General features: G+C 38.3%; 1 protein-coding gene across 2 annotated transcripts in view; it reads left to right on the top strand.

The window, feature by feature from the left end:
• TBC1D15 (TBC1 domain family member 15) overlaps nucleotides 1-21,602 on the top strand; it is a 79,737-nt gene that overhangs the window by 47,844 nt on the left and 10,291 nt on the right. The window contains exons 7-13 of one of the 2 annotated variants that reach the window (XM_003355517.4): nucleotides 319-369; nucleotides 659-856; nucleotides 2,166-2,294; nucleotides 3,589-3,692; nucleotides 4,925-5,019; nucleotides 13,690-13,806; nucleotides 20,381-20,481. In XM_003355517.4, coding sequence (XP_003355565.1) covers nucleotides 319-369; nucleotides 659-856; nucleotides 2,166-2,294; nucleotides 3,589-3,692; nucleotides 4,925-5,019; nucleotides 13,690-13,806; nucleotides 20,381-20,481 — 795 coding nt within the window. The remainder of the gene's footprint in view (nucleotides 1-318; nucleotides 370-658; nucleotides 857-2,165; nucleotides 2,295-3,588; nucleotides 3,693-4,924; nucleotides 5,020-13,689; nucleotides 13,807-20,380; nucleotides 20,482-21,602) is intronic. The other variant, XM_001925336.6, reaches the window with a different exon arrangement.

Genomic DNA, 21,602 nt, shown 5'->3' on the forward strand with positions numbered 1-21,602 from the left:
GACTAGTATCTATAAGGGTGCCGGTTTGATCCCTGCCCTCACTCAGTGGATTAAGTATCTGTCATTGCCATGAGCAATGACACAAATGTGGCTCGGATTCTGTGTAGCTGTGGCTATGGCGTAGGCCAGCAGCTACAACTCCAGTTTGACCCCTAGCCTACGAACTTCTATATGCTGCAGGCGTGGCCCTAAAAAGCAAAAAAAAAAAAAAAGTCAGCTAATTTTTAAATATTGTGAGCATTTAGACTTAACTATCAGATATTTTGTGTTAGAATAGTGTGGTATTGCACACTTTAAGAAATATTTTTTTTTGCGAAGGCAGGACTGCTAGACAGAAGAAAGCTGTTGTGGGCCATTCACCAATGGAAAGTAAGCACTGCATATATTTCTGGCGTATGCAGATTGAATGAAGCCTGCAAATCATTTGTTTATGTGCAATTCAATCAGTAGCATTAGCTTGCCATTTAATGTACTGTTTTAACCAAATGAAAGATTGGCTTAGAAAATTAAAATTTTTCTTTCTAGAAAAAAAAATTTTGTAAAAAATAATCGTAGAATACTCTGTTTTAGTTCTGATTTTCCCCCTTTTGCCTGTTATGAGGTAGTTTTATTTTTTATTTGAATTAATGATGCCAATATTTTTCTCTCTACTATATAGAAAATTAAAAAGGATCCTTATACAGCAACTATGGTAGGATTTTCCAAAGTCACAAACTACATTTTTGATAGTTTGAGAGGCAGTGATCCTTCTGCACATCAACGACCACCTTCAGAGATGGCAGACTTTCTTAGTGATGCTATTCCAGGTTTAAAGATAAATCAACAAGAAGAACCAGGATTTGAAGTCATCACCAGAGTGAGTAGAGTTCAATTAACATAGCTCTTGTATTTAAGCAGGAGAAATACTTTTTAAATGTATACTGAACGCTATAGAAACAAATTTAGTTTGACATTATCTGCCTCTTTCTCATAATCCTTTTTATAACTTTTTGCTAATATATCTAACAACTGATGCATGTCCTGCTACCAAGTGCTTGGTTTCCTCTTTGTCAGCTACTACTTATACTTTTTTCTTCATCAGTGTTGGATCTCTTTTCTTTGATTACCTTTTGTTAATAATGAACAGGTTGTTTCATTGAGTGCATAGCAGTGAGTGAATAGTGAGCCTTGCATATTGCCCCTGGTTCTGTTCCTAATTGTAGCGTTTTCTCAGACACTTTTCTGAGGCAGCTAGTTAGGACAGTACACTTGGGCTTTTAGTTTTGTTTTTTTTTTTTTAATGTTTAAAAAAAAAATAAATGTTTGTTTTTCTTTTTCTTCTTTGGCTGCCCTGTGGCATCTGGAGTTCCCCAGCCAGGGATCAGATCCGAGCCGCAGTTGCCACCTACACCGCAGCTTTGGCAACACCAGATCCTTTAACCCACTTTGCTGGGCCGGGGATCGAACCTGTGTTGTGGCAGTGTAGAAATGCTGCTGATCCTATTGTACCACAGCAGGAATTCTGGGCTTTCTTAAGTGAATCTTTTCTTTTTTAAGTAAGATGGATTTTGGCCTTGAATTATGGCAAATCTTTATATATGCTCAACAAGACTTTTGAATTTTGTTACAGTTCTAGGCTGCACATAGTTGAAACACTGTAAGTATCTAAATTGTAGTACTTAATTAAAGGGCTTATCTTGCAAATGACATTTTAAAATTACCAACATCTGTTAATTGAATAAAAAACTTCAGAAAATGCCGAGTGGGGCTAATGAATCATGAATCAATTCTGAAAGCCACAAATTTTATTTTGGAAGAAAAGCTAATTTTAGAATATGATTAATGAGATAATACTCTCTTTTTTAATATAGCGTACCATTTAGTTAGAAGGGTCTCTTTTAGAATTTACATGTTGAATGTTTTGTACCTATGTAATTGAAACCCAAAATGGCAAGTGTTTTTCTGTTTCTGAATTTATAACCAAGTTATTTGTATAATTAGTAGGAGGGGAAAAATGTATGGAATACTATTGTAGTTTGTAAACCAAACATTGGAAACTAAGGGAGAATATTAGAAATGTTAGAACTTACATCTGAGTAGTAGTGTTTTTGTTTTAGTTTCTATATACCTTAATTTCATTTCGCTTGTTAACAGTATACTCCTCATTGCTTATCTCCTTATTTTAGATTGATTTGGGAGAACGACCTGTTGTTCAAAGGAGAGAGCCAGTATCACTGGAAGAATGGACTAAGAACATCGATTCTGAAGGAAGAATTTTAAATGTAGATAATATGAAGCAGATGATATTTAGAGGGGTAATTACTTTAGTATTTTAAACTGTTGCTATTCATTCAGGTTTTCTCTCCTTGTTCTTTTTCTTTTGGAGGTGAGAGAGATGAACTTCTTTTCAATGAATGATGCCTTAAAATCTCTATAGGAGAGAATGAGGTTCTTGTGATGTCCTTGAAGGTTGGGTTGTGGTGGGGGTGGTGTACCATTAAGCCTATGGAAAGATATTCTTACTTTCTCGAAGTTCTAGGGGTTATTTGAAGGAGGCATTTGTGTACCCTAGTAGTAGTTGCCATATTTGGAAAGACTAATCAGTTCCACTGTCAGCTCTGTAGTCTACTGTATATAATCTTTGTTGTTAATGCTTGCTGGTCACTGCTTACATCTTCACAATCGAGAAGTCAAAAACAAGAGGTAGTAGTCACTGAATTGAGCTATTTTTATGCACAGGTGTACTTTGGAGATATTGTGTGTTTGATTCCAGACTACTACAGTAAAATGAATATTCCAGATAAATGAGTCAGGAGTTCCCCTGTAGCACAATGGGAGAGGTGGTATCTCTGGAGCACTGGGACGCAGGTTCAGTCCCAGGTCAAGCACAGTGAGTTAAGGATCCAGCATTGCCACAGCTACAGCATGCATCACAGCTGTGGCTAGGATCTAATCCCTGGCTTGGGAACTCCATATGCTGTTGGGCAGCCAAAAAAGAAAAGAAAAAAACCAAAAACCAAATGGGCGAGTCACACAAATTTTTTGATTTGCTAGTGCATATAAAAATTGTTTGCACTCTATTAAGTTGATTAAGTGTACATGTCCAGGAAACTGTGCATATTTTAATTTGAAAAAGTACAAAACTGTTTTGAGGGGCATGAGGCACCTGTTTTCCTGCGTGGCCCTGAAATAAACCTTTCTCTGCTCAAAAAACAAAGCAATAAAACAAACAAAACCCCACCAGAAACCACCAATTAAAATAGTAACATCAAAGATCACTGATCACAGATCACCATAACAAATATAGTACTAATGGAAAAACTTGAAATACTGTGAGAATTACCAAAATGTGGCACAGAGACATGAACAAATAAATACTATTGGAAACATGGCACCTATAGGCTTGATACAGGGTTGTCACAAACCTTCAATTTAATAAAAATTGCAATATCTGAGAACCTCAGTAAAGAGAATTGCAGTTAATACCAGGTATGCCTGTATAAAACTTTCTTAAATATCGTTTTTTTTTTGTTTTTTGTGCAAGTTTTGTGAACTTAAAAGTATTGCATTCTTGTTCATGAATGTGATTAATGTGCATGTTTTCTTCAGGGACTTAGTCATGCATTGAGAAAACAAGCGTGGAAATTTCTTCTGGGTTATTTTCCGTGGGACAGTACCAAAGAGGAAAGAACTGAATTGCAAAAACAGAAGACGTAAGTAATGGTCTTCTGTGTGCTTATCAAAGAAATCCAAGTGACTCATCCTTATAAATTGGAATAGACTAGGATATGGGAAGATAGTTTTTTGCATGTTTTTCATGTTATGAGCACTACAGTTAATTTCAAACCAGAAGTACTTAGAGAGATCTTATTGTAGTTACGTTGGTGAATGTAGAAAGATGGTAAAAAAAATTCTAGTCCCCTTGTGTAAACATTTTAAGCATGTACTTACAGATTTTTAAATATATTTCATTCGTCTTGATTCATTTTTTACAATAATGAAATTATGAAAATGGCTCAAAGGGTATATTCTGTTTAGGTTAATTACCTTTAAATTATTTTTCTTGGTGCTCTTATCACACGAACTGGTTTTTGTTTTTGGAAATGTGTTTTTATTTTTAAGTAATTTATCAGACTTGAAAACAAAGACAGACCAACCTTCCAGGTATACCTATTCTCAGTTCTTTGCTCTAACCTTTGATTTAAAGCATTCTTGATTGAAAATATTCAAACTTTCAGACAGTCCTTTATCTTTTCAACACGTTTGCTAGTCCTTCAAAGACATCTTCACATCAACAAGTTTCTTCACATCAGCATCTTCACATCAAGTAAACTGCTTGGAAAATGGAGCTCTTAGGTCTCATTAAAAAAAAAAAAAAAATCTTGTAAGACTTCCCATTGTGGCTCAGTGGTTAATAAATCTGACTAGGAACCATGAGGTTCCGGGTTTGATCCCCGGCCTTGCTCAGTAGGGTAAGGATCCAGTGTTGCTGTGAGTTGTGGTGTAGGTCGCAGACTCGGCTTGGATCTGGCATTGCTGTGGCTCTGGCGTTCCCTAGCCTGGGAACCTCCATATGCTGCGGGAGTGACCTTAGAAAAAGGCAAAAAGACAAAAAAAAAAAAAAATCTTGTAGATTTGTATTTGTTATTCAGAAACGTTAGTGGTTAAAATATTTAATGACTAGAATAATTTTAGGTCTGATACCAAGGATTGAAATAAGTGAAGTAAATGATAGAAGTAAATCCTACCTAAATTATTCTAGTCGTTTAAACAAGTTTATGGCATGTATAAGGTTATTTATTTTTCTTTTGTTTTCACTAGTTTATCATAACTTTAAACATCTCACTATCATAAACTTACATATCACTAGCATCATAAATGCTTTGATGCATTAATTTTTTTTAAGTGTTCAAATAACTTTTTGGTGTAAAATTGTTTTCTGCAGTGATGAATACTTCAGGATGAAACTACAGTGGAAATCTGTCAGCGAGGAACAAGAGAAGAGAAATTCAAGGTTAAGAGATTATAGAAGTCTTATCGGTAAGTTTTTCTTAATTTTAGAAATGCATGAGAGGGCGTGGAAGTTTTGATAAGATTTAAGAATTGAAGATTCTTATGCTACAGAGTTAGGGCCCAAAGAGAAATCAGAGTCTTGTGGCAAAGATTCTTACTGTGAAAATACCTAGAACCTCTTTGGAGTGTGATTTAGGTACTCTTTCTAGCTGTAAAACCTCTGTCTGACTCTAGCCCTCTAAGAAAACTTGATGTTGCTGTGAACTTGAGCCAGCTAATCAAGGTCATAAAAATTTCTCTCAGAGAAGAAAAGGTCAAGATGGCAGAGCATTCAGAATTCACCTTCCCTGAAGAACTCATCAAAAATACATCTATGTGTAGAACAGTTCTCACTGAAAACTAACTGGAGACTGGCAAAAAGACTCTTGTACAGCCAAGGCTCTGAGAAGGATCCACATGATATTGGGTAGGAAGGGAAGAGAAGTATTCAGGTCTGAGAATGCCTCTTTTCCTCTGCGAGAGGACTCAGAGGAAAAGAGAGATTACATGGGTGGAAATCCTCCTTGGGCAGTCAGTGGTTTGAGCCACCCATTGGGCACCCCAGTCCTCGGGTCTGATACAAGGAAGATGAGCCCTTTTGCGTCTTTGGAGGGCTGTGGGATTAACAGGAGGGCTTGGGAAGCCTAGACTCTGCTTTTGAGAGGTGTGGGCATGCTTGCTTGCTTGCTGCTGAGGCACGGCAGAGGAGGTGGATTGAAAACTGCATGAGTGTCTGGTTGGTTTCCTTGACTGTCCCAGCTCACACCCCAGCCTAAATCTAGGAAACACTTCAGCCCCACTTGGGAGATTGGCTGTGAGACATGGAAGTAGCTCAGACTTGGAGCAACGTGTGAGCAGAGTGGGGGCAGCCATTACTGGCACCTACGACAGGCAGCACATCAGAAGCAGTCCAGATCTCTGACCCTTCCTGGCCCACCGTAGCCCATGTTCCCACAAATGTAAAGTGCCCACACCAACTCCTCTTGTTCCAGTACTATTCCCTGCCGGGGGTGGGGAGTGGGAGAAGTGCACACTTAGAGGAAATAGAGCTAGCTAGAACCTGACCCTTAGGACTTATGCTTCAGAAACTTGGGACCTGCCCCTGCCCCTGAAAGTGCAGTGATAGCCACCAAGCATAGAGGAAGCCCCAACTCACACCTAGTTATAGCTTCCAGTATGCCCTGAGGAAAGGTGTGACCTGTGCTCAAGTTAAATCCAGCTCTTGTACCAAAGCCGCTGGCACAGACTGACGGTATAGGGATACTCCAAGATAATGACACCCTTAAATTGTTTCTATGAAGTTAGGAGAAAGTTAAGCAAAATGAGAAGGCAGAGGAACTTGTCTCAATTGAAAGAGTAAGAGAAAACTCCTGAAAAAACTAATGAACCAGAAGTAAGCAATTTACCAGATAAAGAATTCAAAGCATAAGTAATAAGGATACAGCTGAATTAGAGGAAATAATAGGTGAATGCAGAATTTTAATACGAAACTAGAAAATATAAAAAAAAGGAATCAGTCAGAACTGAAGAATACAGTGACCAAAATGAAAACACACTAGAAGGAATTAATAGCAAATTGGGTGATACAGAAGAACACATAAGTGACCTGGAAGACAGAGAATAATGGCAATCATCTAATCAGAAGAGCAAAAAGAAAAAATTTAAAAATGAGAACAGTTTAAGGGTCACTGGGATAACTTGAAGTGTACCAACATTTGTATTATGGGGATCCCAGAAGGAGAAGAGAGAGAAAGGGGGTTGAAAGTGTGCGACATTTTCACAGAACTGGAATAAATAATTCTAAACTTTATATGGAGCCAGAGAAGACCCCAAATTGTCAAAGCAATCTTGGATTAAAAAAAAAAAAGAACAAATCTGAAAGTATTAAGCTCCCTGGCTTCAGACTATACTACAAAGCTGCAGTAATCTAAACAGCATAATACTTGCACAAGAAGAGGCACATAGATCAGTGGAACAGAACAGAGAGCCCAGAAATACACTCACACGCTTATGGTCAATTAATCTGCAAGAAAGGAGACAAGAATATGCAATGGAGAAAAGACAATCTCTTTAATAAATGATTCTGGAAAAACTAGAGAGCTATGTGTAAAAACATTGAAATTAGACAGTTTCCTCCCACCATATAAAAAAATGTACTCAAAATGGATTGAAGATCTGAAACCGTAAAACTCCTAGAAGAGAACATAGGCAGAATAAGAATACTCTTTGACATAAATCGTAGCAGTATTTTTTTGGATCTGCCTCCTAAGGCAAAGGAAACAAAGGCAAAAATAAACAAAAAATGGGACCTAATTAAACTTAAAATCTTTTGCATAGCAAAAGAAATCATTGACAAATGAAAAGACAGCCTAGTGAATAGGAGACAATATTTGTAAGGGACGTGACCAATAAGTGGTTAATATTCCAAAATAAACAGCTCAGAATATTAAACAACTAATTAAAAAATGGGCAGGAGTTCCCATGGTGGCTCAGTGATAATGAACCCGACTAGTATCCATGAGTGTGCAGATTTAATCCTTGGCCTTGCTCAGTGGGTTAAGGATCTGGCCTTGCCATGAACTGTGGTGCAGGTTGCAGACGCCGCTTGGATCCTACATTGCCGTGACTGTGGCGTAGGCCAGCAGCAACAGCTCTGATTTGACCCCTAGCCTGGGAACTTCCATATGCAGCAGGTGCGGCCATAAAAAGATACCCCCCCCCCCCAACAAAAAAAACCCAGCTTTTACTCTGAGATAGGAAGCCACTGAAGGATTTTGAACAGAAGAATAACCTGATTTGACTTTTTTTAACAAATCACTCTGGCTACCATCTGGAGAATAGCTATGGAAGGCAAGGTGGAAGTAGAAAGACTGAGGCTGTTGCTATACTTTAGTTGAGAGATGAGGATTTCTTGTTAGCACTTGAATGAGATTTGAATACAGACCTAAAGAAGCAGAGGGTGTGTGCTGTACAACCGTCTGGGTGAAGGGTACTCTGGACAAGAGAGTGCCTCAAGACCTCCACGTGTTTGAAGAAGAGCAAGGAGACCATTGTGACTAGAGTGGAGTGAGACAGGGTGGGGGTTGGAGTGAATGGGTGGGAGATCTCAGTGTTGGTTTCTACCTGTATTTTGGAGGTTTAACAGATGTGTCAGTGTCAGACAAGAGAAACAAAGACTCAAAAGTGACAACAAGGGTTTTAAGATGAGCAACTGGAGGAATAGTGTTGCTTTTTTTTTTTTTTTTGTCTTTCTGCTATTTCTTTGGGCCGCTCCTGCGGCATATGGAGGTTCCCAGGCTAGGGGTCGAATCGGAGCTGTAGCCACTGGCCTACGCCAGAGCCACAGCAACGTGGGATCCGAGCCGCGTCTGCAACCTACACCACAGCTCACGGCAACGCCAGATTGTTTACCCACTGAGCAAGGGCAGGGACGGAACCTGCAACCTCATGGTTCCTAGTCGGATTTGTTAACCACTGCGCCACGACGGGAACTCCAGTGTTGCTTTTTTAAGACAGGGAAAACTATGAGAGAAGCAAGTTTGGAAGGGAATATTTGGAATTTAGTTTTGAACATGTTAAGTTTGAGAATGTCTGTTGGGTGTCCATAAATTAATATGTTGAGTAAGAGGTGGATATATAGGGCTGGAATTCAGGGAAGAGTTAGACCTGGGAGTAGAAATTTAGAGATCAACATATAGATGGTAGGAAATTAGATGAAATTGCTAAGGGAGCTAATGCATTTAGAAAGGCAGAGGTCTGATAACTGACTCTTACAAGTAGAAACAATTAGGAAAATTTGCAAAAGAGACTGAGAAAAGAACCAGAGAAAAAAGAGAAAACATGACAGTTTGCCCTGAAGTCAAGTGAAGAAAGTTTTTCAAGAACGAGTGACTGAGATGTCAAGTAAGATGAAGACTTGGATTGACCATGAACAGAATAACAAGGAGGTCACTGAAAATTTTGTTTTATTTTATTTTTGTTTTTGTCTTTTTAGGGCTGCACCTAAGGCATTTGGAAGTTTCCAGGCTAGGAGTCGAATCGGAGCTGTTGCTTCTGGCATACACCACAGTCACAGCAACATGGGATCTCAGTGGCGTCTGTGACCTACACCACAGCTCACAGCAAGGCAGGTTCCTTAACCCACTGAGCAAGGCCAGGGATCGAACCCATGTCTTGATGGATACTAGTCGGGTTCATTATCCTTGAGCCAAGGGAACTCCTGAAGATTGTGATTAAAAAGGAGTTTTGGTCGAGTGGAGGATGTGGCAGTCTGATTGGAGTGAGTTCAAGAGGGAAATAGGAGGAGAGAACATGGAGATAATGTATACAGCTCTGTAAGTAGTTTTGCTCTAAACAGCTGGAGAGGAAATGGGGCAGTCATTAGAAGAGTGAGGTTAAGAAAGGTTTTTATGATGATGAGAGAAACAGTAGTATGGTTGAATGCTTGGTAGGAATGGTCCAGGAGGAAGAAAAGCTTACAAGACTAGAGAGGGAGATAAGAATTGCTAGAGCACTGTCCTTGAGTAGCCAGCTGGTAGGACATGGATTTCATGCGCAAGAGAGATTTGGTTGTAGCCACAGTCATGGAAGCTCATGAATAGTGAAGGAGAGAAGGGAGACTGTAAGTGTCCAAATGAAGTAATGTGGTTAAAATAGTGGGGACCTGTGTAAGTTCTCTTTGGATGATTTCCATTTTCTCAGAAATAGTAAGCATGATCCTCAGAGCTAAGTTGTGGGAGAAGACGACATGTTGGAGGCTTTAGGACGGGGGCTGAGATGTGAAAAATTATATGAAAAGAGATAGGGAATGCATGGGGCAGTTAAATCACAGTTGTCAGACTGCATTAACTTGAGGTTAGTGATGGTGAATGTAAAATGAATCAGTCAGCATGGTTCTGCTTTTCTTCCTTTGTTTTTAACTACTTCAAGTTAGAGTTGGATTTAATGACGGCCTTTAAAAAAAATTCAGTGCTTATTTTCTTTCTTTCTTTTTTTCTTTTTCCATTTTTTTATTACTCAAATGAATTTATCACATCTGTAGTTGTATAATGATCATAACAATCTGATTTCACAGGATTTCCATCCCATAGCCCAAGCACATCCCCCACCCCCCAAACTGTCTCCTCCGGAGACCATAAGTTTTTCAATGTCTGTGAGTCAGCATCTGTTCTGCAAAGAAGTTCATTCTGTCCTTTTTTCAGATTCCACATGTCAGTGAAAGTATTTGATGTTGGTGTCTCATTGTATGGCTGACTTCACTTAGCATGATAGTTTCTAGGTCCATCCATGTTGCAAAAAATGCTGGTATTTCGTTCTTTTTAATGGCTGAGTAATATTCTATCGTGTGTATGTACCACATCTTCTGGATCCACTCCTCTGTCGACGGACATTTAGGTTGTTTCCATGTCTTGGCTATTGTAAATAGTGCTGCAGTGAACATCGGAGTACATGTGTCTTTGCAAGTCATGGTTTTCTCTGGATAGATGCCCAGGAGTGGAATTGCTGGATCAAATGGTAGTTCTATGTTTAGTTTTCTGAGGACTCTCCATACTGCTTTCCACAGTGGTTGCACCAATTTACAATCCCACCAACAGTGTACTAGGGTTTCTTTTTCTCCACACCCTCTCCAGCACTTATTGTTTGTAGACTTTTTGATGATGGCCGTTCTGGCTGGTGTGAGGTGGTACCTCATAGTGGTTTTGATTTGCTTCTCTCTAATAATGAGTGATGTTGAGCATCTTTTCATGTGTTTCTTGGCCATCTGTATGTCTTCTTTGGAGAATTGTCTGTTTAGATCTTCTGCCCATTTTTGCATGGGGTTGTTTGTTTTTTTGGTATGGAGCTGTAGAAATTGTTTATAAATTTTGGAGATGAATCTGTTGTCAGTCGATTCACTTGCAAAGATTTTCTCCCATTCTGTGGGTTGTCTTTTTGTGTTGTTTAGGGTTTCCTTTGCTGTGCAGAAACTTTGAAGTTTGGTTAGATCCCATTTGTTTATTTTTCTTTTTATTGTCAATACTCTGATAGGTGGATCTAAGAAGATGTTGCTGTCATTTATGTCAGAGAGTATTTGGCCTATGTTTTCCTCTAGGAGTTTGATAGTGTCTGGTCTTATATCTAGGTCTTAAATCCATTTGGAGTTTATTTTTGTGTATGGTGTTAGGGAGTGTTCTAATTTCATTCTTTTCCATGTGGCTGTCCAGTTTTCCCAGCACCACTTATTGAACAAGCTGTCCTTTCTCCATTGTATCTTCTTGCCTCCTTTGTCATAGATTAGTTGGCTATAGGTGTGTGGGTTTAATTCTGGGCTTTCTACCCTGTTCCACTGATCTATATTTCTGTCTTTGTGCCAGTACCATACTGTTTTGATGACTGTGGCTTTGGAGCATAGTCTGAAGTCTGGGAGCCTGATTCCTCCATCTCTATTTTTCTTTTTCAGGATGTCTTTGGCTCTTCTGGGTCTTTTGTGCTTCTAAACAAACTTTAAAATATTTTGTTCGAGTTCTGTGAAAAATGTCCTTGGTAATTTGATAGGGATTGCATTGAATCTGTAGATTGCCTTAGGTAGTATAGTCATTTTGATAATATTAACTCTTCCAATCCACGAGCATGGTATGTCTTTCCATCTATCTGTGTCATCTTTGATTTCTTTCATCAGTGGCTTGTAGTTTTCAGAGTATAGGTCTTTTGTTTCTTTAGGTAGGTTTACTCCTAGGTATTTTATTCTTTTGGATGCAATGGTAAACGGGATTGCTTCCCTGATTTCCTTTTCTGCTTTTTCATTGTTAGTATATAGAGTTATTTTCTTTCTAGAAAAAGTTTCTAGAAATACTTTCGTATCTTTTGGGGGGGGTGCAGCCCATAGTACATGAAAGTCCCTAGGCTAGGTGTTGAATTGGAGCTGCAGCTGCTGGCTTACACCACAGCCACAGCAACGCCAGATCCGAGCTGTGTCTGCGACCTAAACCACAGCTCATAGCAACGCCAGATCCTTAACCCACTGAGTGGGGCTGGGGATCAAACCCAAGTCCTCATTAATACTAGTCGGGTTTATTACCACTGAGTCACAATGGAAGCTCCTCTTATATAATTTTTGATCTCTTTGTTTTCTACCTAGCATGCCATAACCAAATATCTATACAAGAGGAAAGTTCAAGGATACAAATAACTTTTCACTCTGTTTAAAACACCTGTTAAAGCAGATATTCTGTATTAGTGTTAGGGCAGTGTAAATTGTGCTTGAGTTAATAAATGTACCTCTTTATCAACTGTGATGTGAGAATGAAACATTTTGATTTTTTTAAATGAAATTTGATACTTATGGCATGATTTTTGGGGGGTATTGCTTTTCCATATTCGAAAAATGTATCCACAGTTCTATAGATATATGCTTATATTTATAGGGTCAAATGTAGTATATTTTAACAGAAAGCTGGGATATTGTCCTTACGGTTTTTTAAATGCCCTTACAGAATCTAAATTTGTGTCATCCTTTGTTAGATTCTGTCTTGTTATAAAGTATCCTCATTCCTTCACAACAATTATTGAGAATGTTTTCAAGTTATTCAATTTAATGGGGCAGGGGTAGGGGGAGAGTTCAGTTATAACTTTTAAAGAAAATTGTTACAGAGTAAGTTAATTGCTTTGAATTTCTTTAAATTATTTCTTCCTAATTTACTGAGGGTTTCAAGTTTGGGGAATGCCTTTTTAGTTGTAAAGTCTTTCACCACAAGATGCATCTAGTGGGTATCAGTGTTTGTGAACTGAATTTTCAGTACAACTTGGGATACACTTCTGTGATGTTTTCAAATCTGTTTCTAATGTCATAAAATTTCCAGGAAAATGTGTTTTTTTATGTTTTCAAAATTAAAATAAATTGCTTATAATTATATGGAAACTGAATAATGTATGTATGAGAATATGGAAGTAATTTGTCCTAGAGATGATTATGGAACATGACAAAGAAGTTGATAATACTTCTCATAGTGAATGAAGCACTTATGAACAAAACAAATCTCTCTGATTGTGGTTGATTGCATAGTAGCTTTTTCATTACTGTTTTCAAATATTACTGCCCATCATATGCATTCATGACTAGCATTTTATTGCTTACTCTTGGTTTTAATTAATGAAAAGTATTCCTGGAGTTCCCGTCATGGAGCAGCGGAAACGAATAGGATTAGGAACCATGAGGTTGCCAGTCCGATCCCTGGCCTCACTCAGTGGGTTAAGGATCCAGCATTGTCATGAGCTGTGGTTTAGGTCGTGGACGCGGCTTGGATCTAGCATAGCTGTGGCTGTAGTGTAGGCTGGTAGCTGTAGCTCCGATTCGACCCCTAGCCTGGGAACCTCCATATGCTGCAGGTGCGGCCCTAAAAAGAAAAAAGTATTTCCTACTATTAAAGTATTTCTATGTTTAGGTAAAAATTGAAAAAAATATTTAAAAATACATCCAAGAGGAGGTGGACTGACTTTGGAAAAATATTCTAAAATGCTGCTCTATTACATATCTGAAAGTGAAATTTGGTGAATATTTTCATTAAGTAAAAGTTTGGCAAGAGTATAAAATTAATAGCAAGAAAAATAATTTTTTACTTGTGAAATATGAACTTTATAAAAATCTGAGGTTTTCAAATATGTGATGATTTTCTTCCTTAGAAAAAGATGTTAACAGAACAGATCGAACAAACAAGTTTTATGAAGGCCAAGATAATCCAGGATTGATTTTGCTTCATGACATTTTGATGACATACTGTATGTATGATTTTGATTTAGGTGAGTTCTCTTCTAATATCCTAATTTAAAGATATTATATATGTGTATATGTATTTATTTAAATTTATTAACCTGTTAGACATACGTGATAGCTCTGTGGCTTAGTTTTTATAGGGGTTTTTCCACAGGGAATGGAAACTTAAAAGGCTCTCTTGTTCTCAAATTGTGCACCAAGGACAGTGGGTTGTTGCAGCCAACTCATGGAGACACTGTGGGATATTTAAAATATTTGAGGGAAAGAGAGAGACATCTGTAGCATCCTGCTCTAACTGCCCTGAAGTAATTCAGGGTTTCAACATTAGATTACCAAATTCCTTCTGATGAAATTATATCTTTGCAAAGCAGAGTGTTTGGCCTTGTGGTGATAAGCAAATACTGTGTGAAAATAGATGAGGAGGTGGTATCCAGCTGGATTTGAGATAATACCAGTTTGAAAAGTAGTGTTGTGCCCAACAGGTGCTAAGTTCATAGGACATAAATATTTATTAAGTTGTTTGGATCTGTTTAATAAATGAGAATGGTAGTAATTTTTTCGAGCTTAGGAGCACTTTGGAAAAAAATTACTGACCCATTAAGAATACTGTGAACTGAGAAAGGTTGGGAACCTTTTTTTTTGATATATGCTTTCTCCCTTGTGAAGAAAAATACTGATTTTATATCATAGACAACCAGTACACTATCTAAGGCATATAGAACTTTACTCTTTTTTCTTGGTTAATCTATTTTCTTCCAAGAATGAATTGGAAAGATTGGAGCTGGAGGTGGGAGTGGGGAATTGCATGGGGACGTTATGCTAAGAGATGGAAAACCTAAGGAACTGATATTTTTAAGGGACTAGAGAACTTGAGTTGTTTCTTTAAAGGATCAATAAATTCCCTAATCTTCAACTTTTAAATAAAGATAAAGAATGGGAAAAAAAAAATGGAAAAGTTTCTACTGATGTTAGTGACTCCCAACTAGAGGATAGTGAAAGTACATGTTTTCCAGATTACCTTAATAGAGCTTGAGACACCTTTTGAAGAAGGTAATTGGGTATTTGTGATATTAAACTCAAATGAACCTTGAATATGTGTGCATTTTCTTTATTGTATCTATGTGAATTTTTCTTGGCTTCTTTTTTTTTTTTTTCAGCTGCACCTGTGGCATATGGAAGTTCCTAGGCTAAGGGTTGAATTGGAGCTGCAGCTTCAATCTCAGCTACAGATCTCAGCCACATCTGTGACCCATGCCATAGCTTAAGGCAACACTGGATCCTTAACCTGCTGAAAGAGGCGAGTGAACCTGCATCCTCATGGACACTATGTTGGGTTCTTAACCCATGAACCATGACGGGAGCTCCCCCTCTTGGCTTTTATGTGTAAGTTAGGGAAGATATAAACTCTTCTGTGGGTCCTGAGGCACCAGCCTCTTTGGTGCTGGTGGTTGAATATTACAGATTTCTCTCTAAAAGGTGAAATGTAGCCAGTCTTGTCTATCACATCCATAGTGAACCTCAAATTGGATCATTGGAAACATTGCTTCTCAGGTTACAGAGTGCTGTCATCCTTGATTTTGATTTCAGTTTTATTCTTTTTTTTTTTTTTTGCCTTTTTGCTATTTCTTGGGCTGCTCCTGCGGCATATGGAGTTTCCCAGGCTAGGGGTTGAATCGGAGCTGTAGCTGCCAGCCTATTCCAGAGCCACAGCAACTCAGGATCCGAGCCGCGTCTGCAACCTACACCACAGCTCACGGCAACACCGGATCGTTAACCCACTGAGCAAGGGCAGGGATCGAACCCGCAACCTCATGGTTCCTAGTCAGATTCGTTAACCACTGCGCCACGACAGGAACTCCATGATTTCAATTTTATTCTTTTAGCTGCCTTTTGAAGAAGTTGGGGAAGTAATCCCTACTTTATGAGTAGTAAGGTTATACTGATTTAGAAGGTGACTCAGAGTTGCACAGTAGTGAATATTGCACTGGGGGTAGAGATTCAAGTCTTTATTTCAGGTTGGCATTCTTAACTCTACACATTTAGCACCCTGCCCACTGCCATTTTAGTTTCTGTTACCACTGTAGGGAATAGGACTGTTGTCCTAGGGTCCTGTGCTCTTAGGTGGTAATTTTGAGATAGGAGTTAATGCATATTCTCAGGAGTTCCTGAATGCTCAGTTTTTTTTCAGGGCATAGTCCCAGGTCAGCTAATTGGATAAATTGCTAATTTCATTTGTCTGTATTAATCCCACATTCTTTCTGGTCAAATACTTAAGTTATTTGAAACATACCCAAGGTTTTTATTAAGAACTCTGTCCTTGTGAGAAGTCAAGGTAGTTTTCATAAAGCAGTGGACCAAATTTTTTGCTTTTTACTAATAGCAAAGTAACCTGAGCTGTAATTTTACTGTTATAGGTGAGCCTATCATACTGAGGTTTTGGCTTAGCCCATAGATGAGGGATAGGTATATTTGCAGTGAGTATAGTCTCAATAGTGAGGAAGAAGATCAAAAGCAGACAGAAGACAAAAATTACTGAAAGCAGACAGAGCAACTCAAGGAAGAATTTTTTTTTTTTTTTTTTTTGGTCTTTTTGCCATTTCTAGGGCCGCTCCCGCGGCATATGGAGGTTCCCAGGCTAGGGGTCGAATCGGAGCTGTAGCCTCCGGCCTACGCCAGAGCCACAGCAACTCGGGATCCGAGCGCGTCTGCAACCTACACCACAGCTCAGGGCAACACCGGATCGTTAACCCACTGAGCAAGGGCAGGGACTGAACCCGCAACCTCATGGTTCCAAGTCAGATTCGTTAACCACTGCGCCACGACGGGAACTCCGAGGAAGAATAATTTTTAGATAGTGCTAATAATACATGATACCTAAGATGTTTCAGTGTTTTTTTTTTTTTAACAGTGTATGTTCATAATCATGATTCTGAATAAACAATAAAGGGTTAAATTATACTCACGATACTGTATGTAAGAAGGCAGGATGGCAGGAGAGTGTTTAGTTAAAAAATTGATTTCAAACTCTTAATTTTTTTGAAATTCGATACTTTAATAACACTAATAACTGTATAAGCTTCAGTTAACCTGGAAAGTTGACCTATATAGAGATTAAAATTTTCATTTCCCTGTAAGAATGTGTACACTAAGTAGGATGATAAGGAGTTCATTTCTCACACCTCCCCACTGAAGCAGATTTGCTATGTAAGTAATTTGGGGGAACTACTTCAGAAATTGTAGTAGTCCTGATTAAGATGTACATTAGTCAGCACTGCTGCAGAATCTGGGTGTCACTGAATGCTAATTTATTCACCTTTAATCTTTCTTTAATCAAAAGGAATTTGTACATTAATTCCAGGCCAACTCATGATATACCCCAAAGAACATCATGTATAAAATAAAATAGATTGAAAGCAACCAGAATATGAAGATTAATTTGATTACTTGCTTCAGCTAAAACTTACAGAAGAAATATGGTAGTGATCCCAAATGAAAGCTAAAGACTTAAAGGATTAACTTAGCTTCTTATAAATTTTTATTCATTATACCTTTATGATAAAGCACTTCTCCTACTCCTCCCCCAGAGGAAAGATACTTTGTAGATCTTGAATAGTCTTTTTGAAATATTTCTGTTATAGGCCATATGTAGTCAGACCCAATAAAGTGGTACTCTTTTGCACTTTGTTTTTTTTCTTTTTTTTTTTTTTTTTTTGTCTCTTTGCTGTTTCTTGGGCCGCTCCCGTGGCATATGGAGGTTCCCAGGCTAGGGGTCTAATCGGAGCTGTAGCCTCCGGCCTACGCCAGAGCCACAGCAACTCGGGATCCGAGCCACGTCTGCAACCTACACCACAGCTCACGGCAACGCTGGATTGTTAACCCACTGAGCAAGGGCAGGGATCGAACCCGCAACCTCATGGTTCCTAGTTGGATTCGTTAACCACTGCGCCACGACGGGAACTCCCACTTTGTTGCATTTACATCAAATTTCCTTCATGCTTTAATTGGCTTAGCCTTTATATTTGTCATTGCTTTCACTGTCATTGTCATGTAGGAAAGTTCTGACAATAACAATTTAGTCTTCCTTCTAACTTATTCTTTTCTGAAAAGTGTTTTTATTAGGGAAGGAAGTAAAGAAAGAAAAGGAGATTTCTTATAAGACATTGGCTTACATGAATATGAAGACTGAGAAGGCTCACAGTCTCCATCTAGAAGCTGGAGACTCAAGAAAGCTGGTGGTGTAGTTTATTTTTTTTTTTTTTCCAGGGCCATACTGCTGCATATGGAGGTTCCCAGGCTAGGGGTCAAATCAGAGCTACCTACAGCTGCCAGCCTGCACCACAGCCACAGCAACATGGGATCTGAGATGCCTCTGTGACCTACACCACAGCTCATGGCAATGCCGGATCTTTAACCCGCTGAGCGAGGCCAGGGATCGAACCTGCATCCTCATGGATGCTAGTCAGATTTGTTTCCACTGAGCCGTGATGGGAACTCCTGGTGGTGTAGTTTAAAGGCCTGATAGCAGGAGAGCTTTTGATGTTGATGCTACTCCTTCCTGAGTTTTAAGGCCTGGGAAAGAGGAACATTGAGGGCAATAGATTGGTGTCTCAGCTCAGCCAACCACGCAGAGAGCAAATTCAGTCTTCTTCCATCTTTTTAATTCTATTCAGGCCTTCAGTGGATTGGATGATGCCCACTTATGTTGTTGAGGGCCATCTGCTTTAATCAGTTCACCAATTCAAATGCTAATGTCTTCTATAAACACCTTCACAGATACTCCCAGAGATAATGTTTAACCAGATATCTGGACATCTTGTGGCCCATTCAGGTTGACACACAAAATTAATCATCACGAGTGTATTACTTTAAAAAAAGCACGCGCAATATACTTGTATAAATGCTTACATTTAGATGTATTGCATGCTATTTTTTTTCCTGGCCCTTTTCTCCAAATGTCTTGGTAATTCTGTTGTTTGGTACTCTTAACAATTGGATGCCTGCCCTGGGAACCCGAATGTATTTTTGTGCTGATGTGAGTAGGGACATACTTTTCCGAGTGTAGGCATAGAGAGGTCAGTAAGGATTAGGCACGGTGGTAGATGATAGAGCAGAGGCTAAGAGCAGGTAGAGCTAAACTTTTATATGTAAGGAGATCCTGAGGTGAACTGGGTGTCTTTCTTATACTTTTGAGTTTGTCCTTCCTTTCCTTCCTTCCATTTTGTTTCTTTTGGCTTTTTAGGGCTGTACCCTTGGCATATGGAGCTTCCCAGGCTAGGAGTCGAATCAAAGCTGCAGCTGCTGGCCTACACCACAGCCACAGCGACATGAGAACCGAGCCATGTCTGTGACCTACAGCACAGCTCCCAGGAATGCCAGATCCTTAAACCACTGAGTGAGGCCAGGGATTGGATCTGCAACCTCACAGTTCCTAGGTGGATTCATTTCTGCTGCACCGTGACAGGCACTCCAAATCTGAGTTTTCTTAGGAGACTTTGGCTTACATGCCTTCCTTGGATCATTTTAAAAATTTTCTTCCAAAATAAGAGTGATTTAAAATCGCATATAATTTCTAGCAGGAAATCTCCTCCTCTTTAAAAATATATACCATTTAGGAGTTCCTGTCATGGCTCAGTGGTTAATGTGGCCCAGTGGTTAACATAGATTTTGGTGAATGATTGAATGTAAGCTTTGGTTCTGCAGATGAAAGATCGTGTTTTCCCAAGCTACTGTTGGGAAGAAATCTCTATATAACTAACAAATGTACAAAAGTTAACAAAGTTGAATGATAATATGGATATGAAAATGCTTAGTATGTGCTCTTGTCCCTTTGTTGGTTCAGTAATTTGTATCTGAAGTCTGAAATCTAATTGTAAAACAGTTAAGAAAATTCAGGAATTTATAAGATGGAACTAAAAAAAACAAGCTTGACATGGTCAGGTGGTTAAACTGATTGGATTAAATCCATCTGCTAGCATTGGCTGGGTATAGAGTAATAGCAAAAGAAAAAAAAAGAACATAAATATGACCATTTAAAAGAGGTAATTTTGTTGTGACTCCTTTTGTGTAGATTACCAATGAGTGGTCTGATTGTTCAAGCCAGTTGGACCCTTTTTAGTTGTTATTTATTTGACTTCTTCATGGCAGTATGGCATTGTTGACCACTCTGGTCTTGCAACTTTCTTCCCGTTGACATACAATACTCTTCTCCCTTGCTTTTTTCCCCTTATCTCTTGACTGTTCCTTCACAAATCTTCTTTGAGCAAGTACTCTTACATTTAATGTTCCCCTGGATTTTCTCTTTGCCCCTTTCTTTCTCATAATGCTTTTGCATATTATTTCTTAATAATATTACCCACTCTTGATAGTGATATCTACACTAAGACACATACTAGCAGTTATATATCTGATTGTCATCTCAGTCTGAAACAGCTCATCTTTCTCACCTGATTTCTTCTTTCTTGTTTACAAACATCAGTATCTACCAGTTTTTGGAACCAACAGAAAGAGGTAATTTTAAGTAGAATGGTAGCGATATACACAGAAGGATACATGAAGCTTGGGTTTTTAGAGACATGATTAGTTTTTCTCTGTTCTTCATAGGATATGTGCAAGGAATGAGTGACTTACTTTCCCCTGTTTTATATGTGATGGAAAATGAAGTGGATGCCTTTTGGTGCTTTGCTTCCTACATGGACCAAATGGTAAGAACAGAGGTTTCTTCCTTTAATCAAACTAATTTTGAATTTTAGTTGTATAATCTTATTATACAAGATTGATATTTAGCTAATATATGGTAGAACTTAAAAAATTGCTCTATCTTATTTGTTCATTCTTTTCTTTTTTAAAATAGCCTTTTGAAGAGGCTTGGAAATACCGGTACTGTTTTTATACAAAAAGTAGATAGTAAGTGCCTGTAGAAAGGAATAATCAGAATTTAATATCAGTAAATGCTTATGGTCTGCAGAAGAGCCATGAGTCATTAAAGAATATTGATGAAATGGAAAAATTCAGTTCTTGTGAAGTAGTTGAACTTTCATATCATGTGTTTCAGAGATAAAGCTTAGTCATGCCAAGTAATATCCTTACCTTTTGTGAACATTTTGGATTTTGTCATTATAGTGACTGATTTTTCTCCAGATCTGTTTGAACTATTTGTAACGCTGACACCTTCTTAGTTTTTTCAGAAGCATGGGATTATTAGAGTTGAACTGTGTCTATATATACATATTATTACAAAGAACATTTTATCTGTTATCATTGATAAATCAGACAGTAGTACAGAGAGAGTATTAACAGGGAAATAAAATAGAACAGTCTTCTGAAGTAATATATTAGAAAGAGGGAAAAAAAGGAGAGGGGCTATAAGCAGATAAAGGCATATGAAATCCAAAGACCTGACTACATAGGTCACTGTACTTTTCCAAAATAAAATTAATATACTTGATACTGGGCCTTGATGGTCAGATATTGAAATGGCTTGATTGCAAGGGGATAAAGATTTTGAATATAAAATCATATAAAATGTCTCCTGATAATATAGAGTCTGGGATGCAGATGTGAAATTTGGAAGTGGTAGCCTTCTCTTTTTTTGATTACTTCCATTCTTCCCTTCTTGCTTGCCTGTTTTTCTTTACCCTTCCAATTTGTCTCAATTTTATCTTATTTCCTCAAATCTCTTATCCATGGTTCCAACTCATCCTCACTTCTCTTAGTTCTTTTCTGTACTTGATAAGAGTTAATATTAAAAAAAACCCCTTTCTTTACTATTAAAGTAATAAATATTCAAATTATATAGTCCTTTACCATGAATTAATATTTTTGG

This window comes from Sus scrofa, chromosome 5 (genome assembly GCF_000003025.6).
Source record: "Sus scrofa isolate TJ Tabasco breed Duroc chromosome 5, Sscrofa11.1, whole genome shotgun sequence".
Lineage (NCBI taxonomy): Eukaryota > Metazoa > Chordata > Mammalia > Artiodactyla > Suidae > Sus > Sus scrofa.